The 19,350-nt window shown below is 37.7% G+C and overlaps 1 protein-coding gene and 1 pseudogene across 1 annotated transcript; one reads left to right on the plus strand and one right to left on the minus strand.

The window, feature by feature from the left end:
• On the plus strand, window positions 1–12,256 carry INSL6 (insulin like 6). Its single transcript, XM_068974702.1, has 2 exons — window positions 1–274; window positions 11,913–12,256. The coding sequence occupies exons 1-2, from the start codon at window positions 1–3 to the stop codon at window positions 12,254–12,256; spliced, it is 618 nt and encodes a 205-aa protein (XP_068830803.1).
• A 3,193-nt stretch (window positions 12,257–15,449) lies between these two features.
• Window positions 15,450–18,858, minus strand: LOC138080710 (26S proteasome regulatory subunit 10B pseudogene; annotated as a pseudogene).
• Window positions 18,859–19,350: the final 492 nt, after the last annotated feature.

A 19,350-nucleotide genomic window follows, 5' to 3' on the forward strand; every position in this document is an offset into this window, starting at 1 on the left:
ATGCCGCGGTTCCTCTATCTGTGTCTCGGGCTCCTGCTGGTTCGAGTCTCCCGTGAGCTGAACGACATTAGCAGAGCCAGGAAATTGTGCGGCCGGCATCTACTGCATGAGATCGTAAAACTCTGTGGCGATGTTAGCTGGAGCCACGTTGAGAAGGAAAAGCCTTTCACACAGCTGCTTTCCCAGGCCTCAGAAAAGGTTGAAAGCTTCATTCCTGACCGGTCAGAAAGCTCCCAAACCACTTTTCCGGTCTGGAGGAGAGCGACAAACCCAGGTGAAAATCTAAACCAAAGGCTTGTTTGTTCATCTTTGTACATTTCTTATTCTCGAATTCGCTCTGCCAGCGTTTGAACTTCAGGAAGTGGAATTTGTGCCTAATATACATACACAATCTCTGTGAAGCTTTTTTTTTTTTTTTTAAATTTAACTTCGAGGAAAGAAATGCACACATGTAAAGTCTACAAACCTGTATAAGACTACTGGAGTTTTCCAACTTTCCCTTCTCGCAGTGCCCTTGTCACCTGGCAAACTCTATTTTGTCCTTTAAAGCTAATAGAGGTATCATCTTCCCCGGGAACTTGTGGCTCAGACAGTAAAGAATCTCCCGCGGTGCAGGAGCTGCAGGTTCAGTCCCTGAGTGGGGAATATCCCCTGGAGAAGGGCATGGCAACCCACTCCAATATTCTTGCCTGGAGAATTCCATGGACAGAGGAACCTAGTGGGCTACAGTCCACGGGGTTGCAAAGAGTCAGATAGGACTGAAGCTGCTTGGCACACACACACACACACACAGGAATGTATGTTTTATGTGAAATGCCCAGCAGAGGGCCAAGCATAGAGTATATGCTTAATGTATATTGAATTTATACAAAATGCTTTCAAGCAGTCTTTAGGAAGAACATTTTTTGTTTTAGATCCATTCTTCTGTTTTTACATTTTTGTGGCTAATGCATTTTAGTCCCAATAGGTTTGCTGTTTTAAAACAAAGTGCACTTTATTTGTGGAGAAGGCAATGGCACCCTACTCCAGTACTCTTGCCTGGAAAATCCTATGGACGGAGGAGCCTGGTAGGCTGCAGTCCATGAGGTCGCTAAGAGTTGGATACGACTGAGCGACTTCACTTTCACTTTTCACTTTCATGCATTGGAGAAGGAAATGGCAACCCACTCCAGTGTTCTTGCCTGGAGAATCCCAGGGCCAGGGGAGCCTGGTGGGCTGCCCTCTATGGGGTCGCACAGAGTCAGACACAACTGACACAACTTAGCAGTAGCAGCAGCACTTTATTTGTAAACAGTTGTCTAGAGAGTATAGTTTAAGTCACTGCCTTTTACAATAATTCAGTTATTCTGATTTGGGCAAATTTTGTGAAAGTCAAGATTCTGAAATTAAAGGAAGGAGTAGACTATCACGTCAAAAGAGAGACCCTAATATAGATGAGTAAAACAAACTAAAACATTGCCTAGCACTTTATGAGCACTTACTCTTTTTTATTGTTTTGAAGTATAGTTGGTTTAGAATATTAGTCTCTGTTGTACAGCTGGTAATTCAAAATTTCTATAGATTATATTACATTTAAAGTTATAAAATATTAGCTATATTCTGATTCTTTTTTAATGAATGAATAAAACCTATAAATTATTGATGCTACTGCTAAGTCAGTCGTGTCCGACTCTGTGCGACCCCATAGACGACAGCCCACCAGGCTCCTTCGTCCCTGGGATTCTCCAGGCAAGAATACTGGAAAGGGTTGCCATTTCCTTCTCCATATTGATGCTAAGGGAATAAAAACTTTTTTTTTTGAAGTATAAGTTGATTTACAACATTGCGTTAGTTTCAGATGTACAGCAAAGTGACTCTGAGTCCATTCATGTTGCTGCAAATGACATCATTTCATTCTTTTTTATGGATGAGTAATATTCCATTGCATATATATATATATATACCACATCTTCTTTACCCATTTGTCTCTCAATGGATGCTTAAGTTGCTTGCATGTAAATAATGCTGCTGTGAACATTGGAGTGCATGTATATTTTCAAATTAGATTGTTTTTCCAGATATATACCCAGGAGTTGGATTGTTGGAACATATGGTAATTCTATTTTTAATTTTTTAAGGACCCTCTATACTGTTCTTCATATTGGTTGCACCAACTTACATTCCTACCAACAGCATAAGAAGATTCCCTTTTCTTCACACCCTCTCCAGCATTTATTATTTGTAGACTTTTTGATGATTGACATTCTGTGAGGCAATAGCTCATTGTAGTTTTGATTTTCATTTCTCTATTAGTGATGTTGAGCACATTTTCATATGCCCATTGGCCATCTGTGTATCTTTGGAGAAATATTTAGTTCTGTCTAATTTTTGATTAATTTTTAAATTGAGCTATATGAGCTGTTTGTGTAATTTGGAAATTAAGTCCTTGTTGGTTGCATTATTTGAAAATATTTTCTCCCATTCTGTAGGTTGTCTTTTCATTTTGTGTATGGTTTCCTTTGCTCTGCAAAAGCTTATAAGTTCAATTAGAGCTCCTTTGCTTATTTTTGGTGTTATTTCTGTTGCTTTGGGAGACTAACCTAAGAAACCATTGGTATGATTTATGTCAGAATATTTTGCCTATTCTCTGTACTAGTTTTATGGTGTTATGTCTTATATTTTAAGTCTTTAAGCCATTTTTAGTTTATTTTTGTGTATAGTGTAAGGGAGTATTGTACCTTCATTGATTTACATGGGGCTATCCAGTCTGCCCACACCACTTCCTGAAGAGACTGTCTTTTCTCTGCTGTGTATTCTTGTCTCCCCTGTTGAAGATCAATTGACCATTGGTGTTGGGTTTATTTCTGGTCTCTCTATTCTGTTCTGTTGATCCATAAGTCTGTTTTTTGTGTCAATACCACACTTTTTTGATAGCTATAGCTTTGTAGTATTGTCTGATGTCTGGAAGGGTTATGCCTTCAGCTTTGTTCTTTTTCTTTAGGATTGCTTTGTCTATTCTGGGTCTTTTGTGATTCCATATAAATTTGAGGACTATTTGTCCAGTTCTGTGAAAAATGTCATGGGTCATTTGGTAGGAATTGCATTAAATCTGTAGATTTCTTCAAACCCAAGAGCACAGGCTATCTTCTTATTGCTTTGAATCATCTTCAGTTTCCTTTATTAATGTTTTATAATTCTGAGGTTATAGGTCTTTCACCTCCTTGGTTAGGTTTATTCCTAGGTATTTTTAAAATGTGATTTTAAAAGGAATTTTTTTTTAACTTTCTGATAGTTCATTAGTGTAAAGAAATGCAACAGATTTCTGTATATTAATATTGTAACCTGCTACCTTGCTGAATTTATCAGTTCTAGTAGTTTTTGTGTGGAGTCTTTAGGATTTCTATGTAGAGTATCATGTTAAGACAGAAACAATAGAAAGCATCAGACTGAATCTTGATCATTTTCTATCATCAAAACCACCTACATAGAAATTCATTTTATCCTGTTCTTGTAATGAAGGAATTATCTCTCACCAAACTCTCAGTTGTACTTCAGTTTAGCTGATATTCACACTTTAATGTGTATATGAATCACCTCAGGAATGCTGTTAATATACAGATTCTGATTCAGTAGGTCTGGGGTGGAGACTGAGTTTACTTTTTACAAGCTCCCGGGTAATGCCGATCCTGTTAGTTGGATAATGCTTTTTAGGTAACAAGGGACTAGTTCAGTTTTCTATTTCTTCATTATTCTTTTCTCTCACAAGTGCAAGGTGGACTTCCCCGTTTTACTTCATGCCTGGTGGGCGTTCCTCTCACATCAAATGCTGCACTCTCATTACCTATACCATAGGTATATGTAATTTTAATTCAAAATTTTACCTTCAGACATCCAAGCTCAAGTTTATGATTGAGAATGAGTTTGGAATCCTTTTTCTTGACCAAGCAACAATAAATCCCTGGTGACCCAGTGGCTAAGACTCCATGCTCCCACTGCAGGGGGCCTGGGTTCAAACCCTGGTCAGGGGACTAGACCTCACATGCCACAACTAAGACCTGGCACAGCCAAATAAATAAAATATTTTTAAATCAACTTTAAAACTTGTAGCTGGTTAATCACTCCTTTATTTCAGGTGTTATTCACAATACCCCAAAGGAGTAAATGTCATTAATTCAATGAGGAGGGATCTGCAGTGAAACAAGATTTATATGAAATGGAAATATATCTGATCATATTTCAGGATTGTCATACACATTAAACATATTACTATGGGAACCTTATAAAGGACAGTTTGTAAAAGTGGAAATATGTGGCAATGAAACCATGGTTTTTTAAAAATATATGGAAGAAGAAAATGAATTTAGGTTATCAATATGAATTTGTATTAGATTTTAAAGAATTCTTAATCTGTAAGGAAAGATAGAATGTAATCTATTAATTTCCAGTGACTAATTTATTAATAGAAGTTGAAGAGAGGCATGTATTTCCAAAAGAGAATTCCAACATAGAATATACAATTATGTCATTTCTTTTGCATGCAAATGTTGCTGAAAAGTTGATTAATTTTTATTTAGCTTATATAAGCAGAATATATTTCTGTGTTAGGTCAAATCAGTTATCAATAATTTTAATCTTCTGTTAATTTCTTTGGGTCTGACACAGGAAATAACAGTTTGGTACACTGATATTCAAAAATGTCTTCTTCAGAGCTACTCAGACATAAATTGAATTTGAGATTGTGCACTTCTTGTTAATGAATCCCAAATATATGGACCATGTTGCCACAACCTATTTCAGAGTGTGGCAGCGTGAAACTAATGTCAGATTTCTAAATTCTGAGTATGGTGCTGCCTAACTCTTAGTGCTAGGTAAAATTATTGAAGTTTCATTACCAGTATTTCATAATCCATACCCCTATTCCAGTTAATGGGCTGTAGTCCCTTATTCCTGGTCTTCATCCATCTATTCTTGTTTTTTACTAGTACATGAGAATTCCTATGTTCTTATATCCATGCCAAGAATTAAAATTATACATTTTTTAACATTTTTCAGTGTGATAGACATGAAATAAAATCTCATTTTTGTCTTAACTTGTTCTGGATTTGAGTACCTCATTATATGCATATTAGCCTTTTGGGTTCCTTTTTTTTTTGAAAACTTCCTATTTTTCAGAAATTTTATTTCTATATTTTGCCCATTTTTGTCAAAGCTGTCATCTTCCAGTTAATTTGTAAGACTTATTCAAAATCTAGATACAGTAATAGTTATGTTTTAAATATTGCAAATATGTCCTCCTGTCATCTATCTACTGATGTTTTTAGATAGAAAGTCTTAATTTTTATGCCATTAGACAAGAAGTATTTCACTTTATTGTTCATCCTTTTGAATGTTTTGGAGGTCCTTTTTTTGTTTCTCTATTTGTTTTATAGTTTTACTTTTCTTGTTAGGTCCTTAATTCTTCTGGGGCCCATTTTTAGTTCTGTTCTGGCTAGAAATACTATCTTAATTTTCTCAGTCTTACTTTTCTGTACACGAGGAAGTATTTTTCTGAATACCATCTACTGAACAGTCATTCTTTTCCACTGATTGTAGAGCCACTTTTATTGTCTATTAAGTTTTTCTGAGATTCTTATTTAACTGGTCTTTTTGTTTGGCTTTGTGTTATTACTACACTGTTTTAGCCAACGTTTTCATTCTCCTCTTTCACCTGCATCAAAAGACTCTTTAGTTCCTCTTTGCTTTCTGTCACTAGGGTGGTATGATCTGCATATCTGAGGTTATTGATATTTCTCCCAGCAATCTTGATTCCAGCTTGTGATTCATCCAGCCTGGCATTTCACATGATGTACTCCACATACAAGTTAAATAAGAAAGGTGACAGTATATAGCCTTGACATACTCCATTCTCAATTTTGGACCAGTATGTTGTTCCATGTCCAGTTCTAACTGTTGTTTCTTGACCTGCATATAGGATTTTCAGGAGTCAGGTAAGATGGTCTGGTATTCCTATCTCTTTAAGAATTTTCCACAGTTTGTTGTGATCTACACAGTCAAAGGCTTTAGTATAGTCAGTGAGGCAGAAGTAGATGTTATTCTGGAATTCTCTTGCTTTTTCTGTGATCCAGTGGATGTTGGCAGTTTGATCTCTGGTTCGTCTCACTTTTGTAAATCCAGCTTGTACATCTGGAAGTTCTCACTTCACGTATTGCTGAAGCCTGGCTTGGAGAATTTTGAGCATTACTTTACTAGTGTGTGAGATGAGTGCAATTGTGTGGTAGTTGGAGCATTCTTTGGCATTGCCTTTCTTTGGGATTGGAATGAAAACTGACCTTTTCAGTCCTGTAACCACTGCTGAGTTTTCCAAATTTGCTGGCATATTGAGTGAGGCACTTTAACGGCATCATCTTTTAGATTTGAAATAGCTCAGCTGGAATTCCATCACCTCCACTAACTTTGTTAATAGTAATGCTTCCTGAGGCCCACTTGAGTTCACACTCCAGGATGTCTGGCTCTAGGTGAGTGATCACACCATCATGGTTATCCAGGTTAGTAAGACCTTTTTTATAGTTCTTTGTTTTTTTGCCATCTCTTAATCTCGCCTGCTTCTCTTAGGTCCTTACCATTTCTGTCTTTTATTCCCATCTTTTTCCTGAAATGTTCCCTTGATATCTCTAATTTTCTTCAAGAGATCTCTAGTCTTTCCCATTCTTCTGTTTTCCTCTATTTCTTTGCATTGTTCACTAAGAAGGCTTTCTTATCTCTCCCTGCTATTCTTTGGAACTCTGCATTCAGTTGGGTATATCTTTCCCTTTCTCCTTTACCTTTCACTTCTCATCTTTTCCCAGCTATTTGTAAGGCCTTCTCAGACAACCACTTTGCCTTCTTGCATTTCTTTTTCTTGGGGATGGTTTTGGCCTGTACAGTGTTTTGAACCTCCATCCATAATTCTTCAGGCATGCTGTCTATCAGATCTAATCCCTTGAATCTATTTGTCACTTCTACTATATAATCATAAGAGATTGATTTAGGTTGTACCTGAATGGCCTAGTGGTTTTTCTTCCTTCAATTTAAGTCTGAATTTTGCAGTTCAGCTCATGATCTTAGCCACAGTCAGCTCTAGGTCTTGTTTTTGCTTACTGTGTAGTGCTTCTCCATCTTCAGCCTCAAAGAATATAATCAATCCAATTTCGGTACTGACCATCTGGTGATGTCCATGTGTACAGTCCTCTTTTATGTTGTTGGAAGAGGATGTTTGCAATGGCCAGTGCATTCTCTTGGCAAAACTCTGTTTTGGCCTTGCATTCCCAAGGCCAAACTTGCCTGTTACTCCAGCTATCTCTTGACTTCCTACTTTTGCATCCCAGTCTCCTATGATGAAAGGACATCTTTTTAAGTGTGAATTCTAGAAGGTTTTGTAGGTTTTCATAGAACTGGTTGACCTCAGCTTCTTCAGCAATTGGTTGGGGCATAGACTTGGATTACTGGGATGTTGAGTGATTTGCCTTGGAAACCAACTTGAGATTGCACCCAAGTACTGCATTTCAGACTCTTGTTCACTATGAGGGCTCTATTTCTTCTAAGGGATTCTTGCCCACAGTAGTAGATATAATAGTTATCTGAATTAAATTTGTCCATTCCAGTCCATTTTAGCTCACTGATTCCCAAAATGTCGATGTTCACTCTTGCCATTTCCTGTTTGACCATGTCCACTTTACCTTGATTCATGGACCTAACATCCCAGGTTTCTATGCAATATTGTTCTTTAAAGTATCAGACTTTACTTTCACCACCATACGCATCCACAACTGCGTGTTGTTTCCATTTTGGCTCAGCCTTTTCATTCTTTCTGGAGTTATTTCTCCCCTCTTCTCCAGTAGCATATTGGACACTTGGGGGGTTCATCCTTCAGTTTCATATCTTTTTGCCTTTTCATACTGTTCATGGGGTTCTCAGTGCAAGAATACTGGTTTCCCATTCCCTTCTCCAGTGGACTACATTTTATCAGAACTCTCCACCTTGACCTGTCCATCTTGGATGGCCCTGCACAGCATGGCTCATAGTTTCATTGAGTTAGACAAGGCTGTGATCCATTTGATCATTTTGGTTCGTTTTCTGTGATTGTGGTTTTCATTCTGGTGGCTGTGGGACTGAAGTTCTTGTTTCATCTGTCTGCCCTCTCATGGATGAGTCTAAGAGGCTTGTGCAAGCTTTCTGATGGGAAGGCCTGCTGTGGGGATAACTGGGTCTTGCTCTGGTGGGCGGGGCCATCCTCAGTAAATCTTTAGTCCAATTTTCTGCTGATTGGTGGGGCTATGCTCCCTCCCTGTAGTTTGGCCTGAAGCTCCCAGTCCTGGAGTCTGCAGGCGCTATAGTAGGACTGATGGCGACCTGCTGCAGTAGGAGGATGAGCATGCTGTGCCTCCCAGGACTACTGCTGCCAGTGGCCCCGGGCCCTGCCGCAGGCCACTGTCGGCCCATGTCTCCACCAGAGACTCCCAAACATTCAGAGGCAAGTCTTGCTCATGTCTCTTGTGGGGTCACTGCTCCTTTCTCCTGGGTCCTGGTACACACAAAGTTTTTTTTGTGCCCTCCAAGAGTCTCTGTTTCCCCAGTTTGGTGGAAGTTCTATAATCAAATCCCACAGATCTTAAAAGTCAGATGTGCTAGGATTCTTTCCCTTTGCCAGATCCCCAGGTTGGGAAGTCTGATGTGGGGCCTAGAACCTTAGCGTCAGTGTGAGAATTTCTTTGGTATAGTTGTTCTCCAGTTTGTGGGTCACCCACCTGGCGGCTCTATGATAGGGCTAATGGCGACCTCCTCCAGGAGGACCCAGGTCATACACTGTGCCTCCCAGGACTGCTGCTGCCAGTGCCCGTCCCTGCGGCCGGCCATTGCTGACCCACGCCTCTGCAGGAGACCTTCAAACCCACACAGGCAGTTCTGGCTCAGTCTCTTGTGGGGGTCACTGCTCCTTTCTCCTTGTCTATTTATACTTACTCTCTTTGTGATCTGATCCAGTCTTATGGCTCAAAAAATTATCTGTATACCTGACTCTTAACTTTCTTCAAGCAAAATTTTTTCTTCCATTCTGATAAGCATGAGGTGATATCTCACAGTGGTTTTGATTTGCATTTCCTTGATGATTAGTGATGTTGACCATCTGCATTTCCTTTCTGAAAAAAAAATTCATTTCTTCTGCACTCTTTTTAATTGGGTTGTTGTTTTTATTGTTGTTGTTTTTTGATGTTGAGTTGTATGAACCTCCATTGTATCTGTATGTAGTCCTTTTTTCCCTAGTGTATTTTGTTCATTTTCATTTTTTTTTTCTTGATTAGTCTGGCTAAAGTTCGGTTTTATTAATCCTTTAAAAGAATCAATGTTTGGTTTTCTAAACCTTTATATTTTGTTTCTATATTTCACTTATTTTTTTCCTTACTTATTTGGGTTATCTCTGTTGCTCCTTTTCAAATTCATTGATTTGAACACTCATTTTTAATCTTTCTAATTTTCTCATGAATACAGCTTGTTTCCATTTAAGTCCCTTTCTCAATTTGACATTCATGAAAAAGGTTCCTTCTTATTGTCTGCCTTTTCTTCTCTTTTTGTGACAGATGGGGCACGTATCATCTAGGAAGCCCTTTTTTCAATCTGCCTAAAAAAAAAAAAAGCTGCAAGTCACTCAGTTATGTCCGACTGTGAACCCGTGGAGTGTAGCCCACCAGGCTCCTCTGTCTATGGAATTCTCTAGGCAAGAATATTGGAGTGGGTAGCTGTTCCCTTCTCCAGGGGATCTTCCTGACCCAGGGATGGAATGTGGGTCTCCTGTATACCAGGGAAGCCCCTGCCTAGACAACCTAATTCACTTTTCCCCTTCAGTGTACTCTGTTCATTGTGACATACTTTATTGATCACGTATTTATCCATCTTAGATGACATTATTCTTTTGCTACTTTAGAAGAGATTAATATTTATCCTAAAGGTTTACTATTCCACATTTCATCGTAAGCATTTTTTAAATCAAAGTTGTTATATTCTAATAGGACTCTTAACTTCAAGAGGCAGAAGTTCTCTTAAATATCCTCAAGAAAATAAACTGAGGATAGTTATTATAGAAAGAGGATCTGTAAATGGACCTAGAAAGGCTCTGGAAAGCCTAAGGAATCATGTCAATGCATAAAAATCATCTTTCTCTGAATCTTTTCTAATAACTTTAGCTTTCATGATAAGCTTCATAGGATCCTTTCAGTTTTGTTTCTAACTCATCTTGTTCTCATTACTTCTCAGTTCTAATTTCAACAAGTGAAGTCCCTCAGTCGTGTCTGACTCTTTGCGATCACGACTGTAGCCCACCATGCTCCTCCATCCATGGGATTTTCCAGGCAAGAGTACTGGAGTGGGTTGCCATTTCCTTCTACAGGGTATCTTCCCAACTCAGGTCTCCTGCATTGCAGGCAGACACTTTACCATCTGAGCCACCAGGGAAACCCAATTTCAACAAGAGGAAATCTTATTGAGCAAACTTATTTTTCACAGGGCATGGATTGCTGGCCACTGTGGTAGATGGTTTCTTTGGGGTCAGTTGCCAACCTCCTGTCTTTCAACTGTGGGTATAGGATGGAGTCACATGGATCAGAACATGACTGCCTAAGGGCTAACTCAACAGCAGTGGCTAGAGGCAATATATCCCTCAAAAGGAACTATAGATGGGCAAGGGCAATGATGGAAATTCAACAAGCCTTCGATTAATTACTTTCTGGTGTTATTTTAATTTCTTACAAGTAATATTGAGTAAGAACAGTGTAACATTAACAATTCACTGAGCATATCACACTTCTCCATTTCTTTATATTTCAACAGAATGGCTTCTGCTAACCACTTAGTTATAAAATATGCATAAAATCAAGTAACTCAATTACAAATGGGCAAAAATTTGAATATACATTTCTACAAGGAAGATATACAATAAGGACATGAAAAATGCTCAACATCATTAGTTGCAAGGTCATTACACATCAAAACGATAATGGGATTCCACTTCATATCCATTAGGATGGCTATCATCAAAAAATGGAAAATATAAAATGTTGGTCAAGATGTATAGCAGTTGGAAGCCTAGTATATCAGTGGTGGGATTGTAAAATGGTGTAGCCACTGTGGAAAACTGGCAGTTCCTAAAAAAAGGTAAACAAATTTACCATATGATCCAGCAGTTCTACTCCTAGGTATATACCTAAGAGAATTGAAAATGTGTTCACACAAAAACATGTATGTGGATGTTCTGAGCAGTGTTATTCTTAATAGTCAAAAAGTAGAAAGAACCCACCTATTCATCAACTGATAAACAGATAAATAAAATGTGATATATCCATACAATGGAAAATTATTCAGCCATAAAAAGAATAAAGTACTGGCAGACATGCTGCAACATGATTGAACCTCGAAAATATGCTCAGTGAAAAAAACAGACACAAATGACCGTATATGGTTATGTTTTAGGCAGATCTATAGCAATATAAAGTAGATTAGTAGGTACCAGGGGCTGAAAGAAGAGGAAAATGAGAGTGACTCCTAATGGGGGGAGGTTTCTTTTGGGGATGATAGAAATGTTCTGGAATTAGGTAGTGGTGATGTTTGTGCAACCTTGTGAATATACTAATTGTATACTTTAAAATGCTTAATTTTATGGCATATGAATTATAGCTCAAAAAAATGTTTTCTGAATAAAAGTGTGCAAAGGTTTCTAGGCCTTTTTATAGGAAAACATTACAACTGTTTTCGTTTAAAATATACATTGCTTTTGAATAACCATTTTACTAGTTAAAATGTGATAACTTGTGTTTCAGAATTAGCTGGCTTTAGTGTTACAGCATTATGCTTAAATTTTCAGCTAAAGGAAGGTTTTAATAAAGGATTTATTTCTTGTCTCCCAACAGTCCCTACTTCTGCCTCTCAGGAAGAAGCAGTAAACGATATGAAGGTGCAGTCACTGCCTGAGTATCAGTATAAAAAGGCCAACGTGCCTTTTAAGACAAGACAGGAGGACTCTTCCTCATCACGAGATATCGGTCCATATATTCATGAGATTATAGAATTTCAGAAGGAAAATACAAACAAAATCAAAACCTTAAGCAATTTGTTTTGGGGGAATCATCCCCAAAGAAGACGCAGAGGATACTCAGAAAAATGTTGTCAGAAGGGATGTACAAAAGAAGAACTTATTATTGCATGCCTTCCATATATTGATTATGAAAACTTAAGGAAGCATCAGCAGTTGTGACTGAGATATACTAACCATCATGAGACTTACACTAACTTAATAAAAAGCTTAATATATTTTACTTATTATTTTTTTGGTGATTGTCCTTGTAGTTTCTCTGCTGTGACCAACATCTGGATTTGTAAGCACTTAACAATACTTTCGGAGAAGGCGATGGCACCCCACTCTAGTGCTCTTGCCTGGAAACTCCCATGGACGGAGGAGCCTGGTGGGCTGCAGTCCATGGGGTCGCAAACAGTCAGATACGACTGAGCGACTTCACTTTCACTTTTCACTTTCATGCATTGGAGAAGGAACTGGCAACCCACTCGTGTTCTTGCCTGGAAAATCCCAGGGATGGGGGAGCCTGGTGGGCTGCTGTCCATGGGGTCGCACAGAGTCGGACACAACTGAAACAACTTAGCAGCAGCAGCAGCAGCAGCAATACTTTGTGGTGGTCATACGACTTAGTATTTTCTTTGGTGTTCTATTTTCTATATTTTTATATTTGAAGATATTACTGGAGGTGGCATGATCTATGCAGACATCTAAGGATTACCTAGTTATTCTTATTTATGGTTTTGAAACAAGTAGCATTTAAATGGATTACGGAATGTTCTGCATTCCATGTGTATGATATACTGACTGGTGCCCATTACTATTAGGCTCACTCTAGTATGCCAATACATCTGTCCTACTGACTTAAAATAGCTAACCAACTACCCCTAGTAGCTCTCACACATTTTTAGTAGGTACTGTTTTAATTCTTTGTATAGTAACTGGTAAGTCTTTTCACAGTTTCTATTGAGGACATAGTTCAGTGACTTTCTTGAGGTTGTAATCTCTCTCCAAGATCCCCTGTCTTTGCTTTGAAGGTACTGATACAATGTGAAGTCTTATTCAGGCTTGGTCAGAATAGAGTGCAGTGTCGGTATCACCTGGGAACGTGTTAGAAATGCAGTTCTAAGGTCCTCTCCCAGACCTACTGAATTAGAACTCTGGGTATGGGGCTCTTTGGTCTGCATTTTTACAGGCCTTCTGAGTCATTCTGAAGTAGGTTAAAGGTTGACAATCACTGTTAACATTCACAGTATGAATGTTGTAGAAATTCTATTTATCTACTTGCATGTCTTAACTCAGTATAGGTAAGTTTTTGGTTATGTTTTTCCACTTTATGTCCATATGAGAAAATCTTTTAATGCCACAAATTAGAGCAAAGCTTATACAAAGAACCCAAAGTGAAATTCCTATTTTCTGCCATTAATTAGGGGGTATCATTTGAAATGTTTTTCTAGTTTCTTTCCCAAATATGCACTATAATGTTCTTTTCAATTAAAAGTTTAAATTCCTATTTGGCTCTGTTATTTTTTAGAACCAAAGCTCTTTTCCACGTGTATCTGTTATATTCACTTACAGTGCATTAATAGATACAATTTTTTTTAACCAGTTCCAGGGTACAGCATTCACTTTAATTTTTTTAAGTATAGTCACTTGTTTTGATACAAAATGATAGATTATATCATATCACGGCTGAGTGATAGAGTAAGTTGGCTGGGTGTTTGATGAAACTCCTCCATTGAGAGTTGCCTTGTAAGCCAAAATACAGTGATACACTTGAACTAGTTTGAAGAAGTATGGGTCTGTACTTGTAGTTTAAGAATAAAAATGGAGTTTTACTAGCTTCCTAATATATATATATATATATATATATATATATATATATATATATATATATATCCAAAGTGTCAATTAGAAAATTATGAGATTTACCAAGTATGTTATCTGCCTAGCTATATACTTACCTACATACTTTAATAATTTTTATGCTAGGGTATATTTAATTAGCTTCTTAGCTTAGTGCCTGTCTCTTAATATCTGTAATTGTATTAACAATGATTTTGTTAATTTAGATAGAACACTCATTTTTTCCTTACGGACTCCTTAGGGCAATCCTGAAGTAGGAAAAAAATGAATGAAAGCTGAGGTACCTTAATATTATGCAGCCTCTTGAGGCTCCTTCATGTTAAGTTACTTGCTAGTTAGGGGTAGAGCTGGATCAAGATTTTAGTTCTAGCATCTTGTTCAATGTTCCTGATGTCATGATCATGAGCAGAAATTATCCATATGTTTTGTCTGGAGTTCATTTATTTGGCCCCTACTTTGTTTTGTTTGCATCTGTGTTGGTTAATAATTGCCCCATTTCTGCACACTTGGTAAGAATGTATATTTTGCTATATGTATATGCTGCTGTTTGTGGAGTAGTTTATAAATGTCAGCTAGTTGAAGTTGGTTGATTGTGTTGCTCTCAGAGTTCTGTATCTTTACTGATCTTGCTGTTTTTTCTGTCAATTAGAGAAAAGTACTGAAATATCTATAATTTTACACTTGTCTATTTGTTCTTTTAGCTCATTTATTTATGCTCCATGCATTTAAAAATTACTATGTGCATGTTGTATCTATCATCTACTGAATTAATAGTTCCACTATTGTGTCTCCCTTTATCACTGGTAATATTCCTGATACTAATATAGCAACTTCAGCTTTCTTATGATTAGTGTTTCCATCATATATTATTTTTTACCTTTTTATTCTTAACCTCTTTTCATCTTTATATTTAAATTGGTTCCTTGTAAACAGCGTGTAGTTGGTTCTTGCTTTTTCATTGAGTTTGACAATATATGCCTTTTATTTGGAAGTTTAGATCATTGATTAATGTAATTATCAATATGGTATGGATTTAATTATCTATATGGTTTGGATTTAAATCTACACTTCTGCTATTATCCTACGTGATTTCTGTTTTTTCTCCTTGCATTCTGTTGGGTTGAAACCTTTTAAAATTTCATTTTATCTTGTTAGTTACTTTGCTATTTCTTAAAATTTGATACAATATACATCTTTATTACAGATTCCTTCAAATATTTTATCACTTCACATGCAGTTTAAGGCCTTGTCAACACAATACTTCTATTTACCCCTCCTGTCTTTTCTATTTGTGTTTATTTAATTTCTATATGTTATAAACTATACATTTTTATTACTTTAACTTCTGTTATAAGCTATATTTTTATTATTTTATTTTCAAGTTTTTTTAATTCATACAATTTTAATGAGATTATTGCTATTCCATACATTTTCAACTGATTTTTATGTTAAAGCAGTGTCATGTAGCTGTCAAAACCATGTAGTCCAATTTAAGCTCAGCTTCTTAAAATTAGCCACTTCTGATTGTTTTCATAAAGTCTTTCTACACTACAAACTCATATCAGCACGAATTGTAAACATACCTGCATCAGTGCAAACATTTCTCAGGTCCGCTCTGTTAAAGCTCTCTGAAAGCTTCACGAGTACTTCTAAATAACCTATTTTATCATGGTACCTTCATAGATTTTCAGTATATCTAATATTGCTTATAAATATATATATTTAATTTACCTGGAGACAGCAAAACAGGACTCACTGTGCTTGTCTGTAGCCATGATCATTTTAACTCTATGCAGAGTATCATACCCATCCATTTGAGTAACTCCATTAAAGTCCTCTGAACCTATCAATCAGGTGAAGTACTTTCAGAAAGCTAATACTCACAATGACATCTGTTTTCTTCATAAAAGTGATGCATGGCTGATAATCTCTGGCATACTGAAACAGTCCTCTGATCAAATGAGCACTTTCACCATGTACTTGTCTATAGCAGAGCTAGATATATTTAGGAAATTGTAGTCCAGCTGGCTAACGGCTCTTGCTATTAGTGTTTTCCCTGTAACTGGCTGTTCGTACAACAGCCTTTTAGCCATACTACCATTACACTGGAATAATTCTAGGTTTGTAGGAGGTAGTTCTTTCACCTCTGTCAACTTGATAATCTGTTCTGATAACAGCCCAGTCTCAGAAAAAAAGAAGTATTACCTGTGTCCTTATGAAACATGCTATAAAACAGTGAATCTTGGCAAATGTGTATTCATATCCAAGGCAGCTTTTGTTCCTGGCTTCAATTTACTTTTTCCAGGCTACAAGGACAACTCAAAACATACCTTGATCCATTTATAGCTTTAACAGTGAATTTTTGAATCAATATCTTAAGTACTTTACCCACAATCTTTCTACATTTGGGTGACTCGAAGTCCTTCAGATCATTTTCAGACTTCTCATTACTGATTATTGGTGGTGGTGGTGTAGTCACCAAGTTGTGTCTGACTCTTGCAACCCCAAGGACTGTAGCCTGCCAGGTCCCTCTGTCCATGGGATTCTCCAGGCAAGAATATAGGAGTGGGTTGCCATTTCCTTCTCTAGGGGATCTTCCAGACCCAGGGATCAAACCCAGGTCTCCTGGACTGCAAGCAGATTCTTTCCCAAGTAAACTACGGAAGCATACTGATTGGTAAGGTCTTTTCACTGTTTCCTTAACGGTTTAAGACAGCTATTGTCTTGTGTTCCAGCACTTCCCTGCACATGATAGTCTTGAAGTTTATTATCTCTGTGGTCTACCGTGATGAGATGCCATCACTCATAAGGAACGCCAAGAATGGCTGGGCCAATGAGGTGGGGAACAAGGTGGGATGAAGAGCGGAGCAGCACTGGAAGGTGGGGGCCAGATGATCCTGCCCATTTCAGTTTTGTATTCTCCCTCACATTCATCATCTATCAGTCTTTATTCCTTTATTGTTGAATCAAGTTACCATGTGGTACATAATTGTGTCTGATTATCTTCCTTCATTACAAATAGCTGAGAAAAGAGAAGTGAAAGGCAAACAAAAAAGGGAAACATATACTCAACTGAATGCAGAGTTCCAGAGAATAGCATGGAGAGATAAAGCCTTCTTAAGTGAACAATGCAAGAAAACAGAGGAAAATAATAGACTGGGAAAGACTAGAGACCACTTCAAGAAAACTAGAGATACCAAGCGAATATTTCATACAAAGATACAATAAAGGACAGAAATGGCAAGGACCTAACAAAAGCAGAAGAGATTAAGAAGAGGTGGCAAGAATACACAAGAACTGTACAAAAAAAAAAAAAACAACAGATCTTAGTGACCCAGATGATAGTGTGGTCACTCACCTAGAGCCAGATATCCTGGAGCATGAAGTCAAGTGGGCCTTAAAAAAAAAGCACTAAAAACATAGCTAGTGGAGATGATGGAATTCCAGCTGAGCTATTTCAAATCCTAAAAGATGATACTGTTATTTGGAAAACTCAGCAGTGGCCACAGGACTGGAAAAGGTCAGTTTTCATTCCAATCCCAAAGAAAGGCAATGGCAAAGAAAGTTCAAATTACTGTAGAATTGTACTCATTTCACACACTAGCAAATTAATGCTCAAAATTCTTCAAGCTAGGCTTCAGCAGTACGTGAACCAAGAACTTCCAGATGTACAAGCTGGATTTACAAAAGGGAGAGGAACCAGAGATCAAATTGCCAACATCTGTTGGATCATAGAAAAAGCAAGAGAATTCCAGAAAAAAACATCTACTTCAGCTTCATTGGCTATGCTAAAGCTTTTGACTGTGTGGATCACAACAAACTGGAAAATTCTTCAAGAGATGGGAATACCAGACCACTTTACCTGTCTCCTAAGAAACCTGTATGCAGGTCAAGAAGCAAATCAGAATCAGACATGGAACAACAGACTGGTTCAAAGTTGGGAAAGGAGTACATCAAGGCAGTATGTCATCACACTTATTTAACTTATATGCACAGTTCATCATGTGAAATGCCAGGCTGGATGAATCATGAGCTGGAATCAAGGTTACTGGGACAGAAAACCTCCTCAGATATGCAGATACTACCACCCTAATGGCAGCAAGCAAAGAGGAACTAAAAAGCCTCTTGATGAAGTTGAAAGAGAAGAGTGAAAAAACTGGCTTTAAAACTCAATGTTCAACAAACTAAGGTCATGACATCCGGTCCCATCACTTCATAGCAAATAAATGGTGATAAAGTGGCAACAGTGGCAGATTTTACTTTCTCAGTCTCCAAAATCACTGCGGATGGTGATTGCAGCCATGAAATTAGAAGACGCTTGCTCCTTGGAAGAAAAGCTATGACAAACTTAGAATATTAAAAAGCAGAAATATCACCTGGCCGACAAAGGTCTGGATAGACAGAGCTATGGTTTTTCCAGTAGGCATGTACAGGTATGAGTTGGACCATAAAGAAGGCTTGGCCCAAAGAATTTCTGCTTTTGAATTGTGGTGTTGGAGAAGACTCTTGAGATTTCCTTGGACAGTAAGGCGATCAAACCAGTCAATCCGAAAGGAAATCAACCTTGAATATTCATTGGAAGCACTGATGCTAAAGCTGCAATACTTTAGCCATCTGATGCGAAGAGCAGACTCATTGGAAAAGACCCTGATGCTGGGAAAGACTGAAAGCAAAAGAGAAAGGGGTGGTAGAGGATGAGATTGTTAGATAGCATCACTGACTCTATGAACATGAGTTTGAGCAAACTCTGGAGACAGTGAAGGACAGGGGAGCCTGGTGTGTTGCAGTCCATGGGGTTGCAAAGAGTCAGACATGACTTAGCAAGTGAACATTATTTCTTGAAGTAAAAATAATGATGAATTCTCTTGTTTTCCTTACCCTACTGGACTGCTCTTTGTCTTTTCTTGCTCAGTCTTCATCCTCAATCTAACCTTTAAATGTTAAGATTGTCTCAGGTCCTGATTCTCTACTTGCTGTTTTTATCTAACACTTCCTTAGTTAGCTTAACTATATCCATTATTTTAAATGACTACCTGTGTAACATTTCTGGGTTTTCCTTCTACTTCGATATCTATTAGGCATCTCAGATTTAACATCTCCAAAGTGGAATTCTGGTTTAAACTCCTTCCATCTAGTTGCTTTGTTCTTCTCTTATCGTTTCCATCCAAACCACAATAGCATACTGACTTCTTTCCATTTCTGTCCCCATCTCTCTAGTCCAAGCTGCAACATACTTTGAGGGAATGAATGGTGGTTAAACCAGTTAGGCAGTGTTTCCAGCACTGGAGCCTACAGGATGTTATCTTGGTACTATAGACCCAAGCAAAATACTTGTCTCCCCCAAGAGTTCTGGTAGATGAACATTCCCTGATATTTCCAACACCAGTTTTTATTACCCCAGGGAGAGTCAC

The sequence above is a fragment of the Capricornis sumatraensis genome, chromosome 6 (genome assembly GCF_032405125.1).
Source record: "Capricornis sumatraensis isolate serow.1 chromosome 6, serow.2, whole genome shotgun sequence".
In the NCBI taxonomy this organism is placed as follows: domain Eukaryota; kingdom Metazoa; phylum Chordata; class Mammalia; order Artiodactyla; family Bovidae; genus Capricornis; species Capricornis sumatraensis.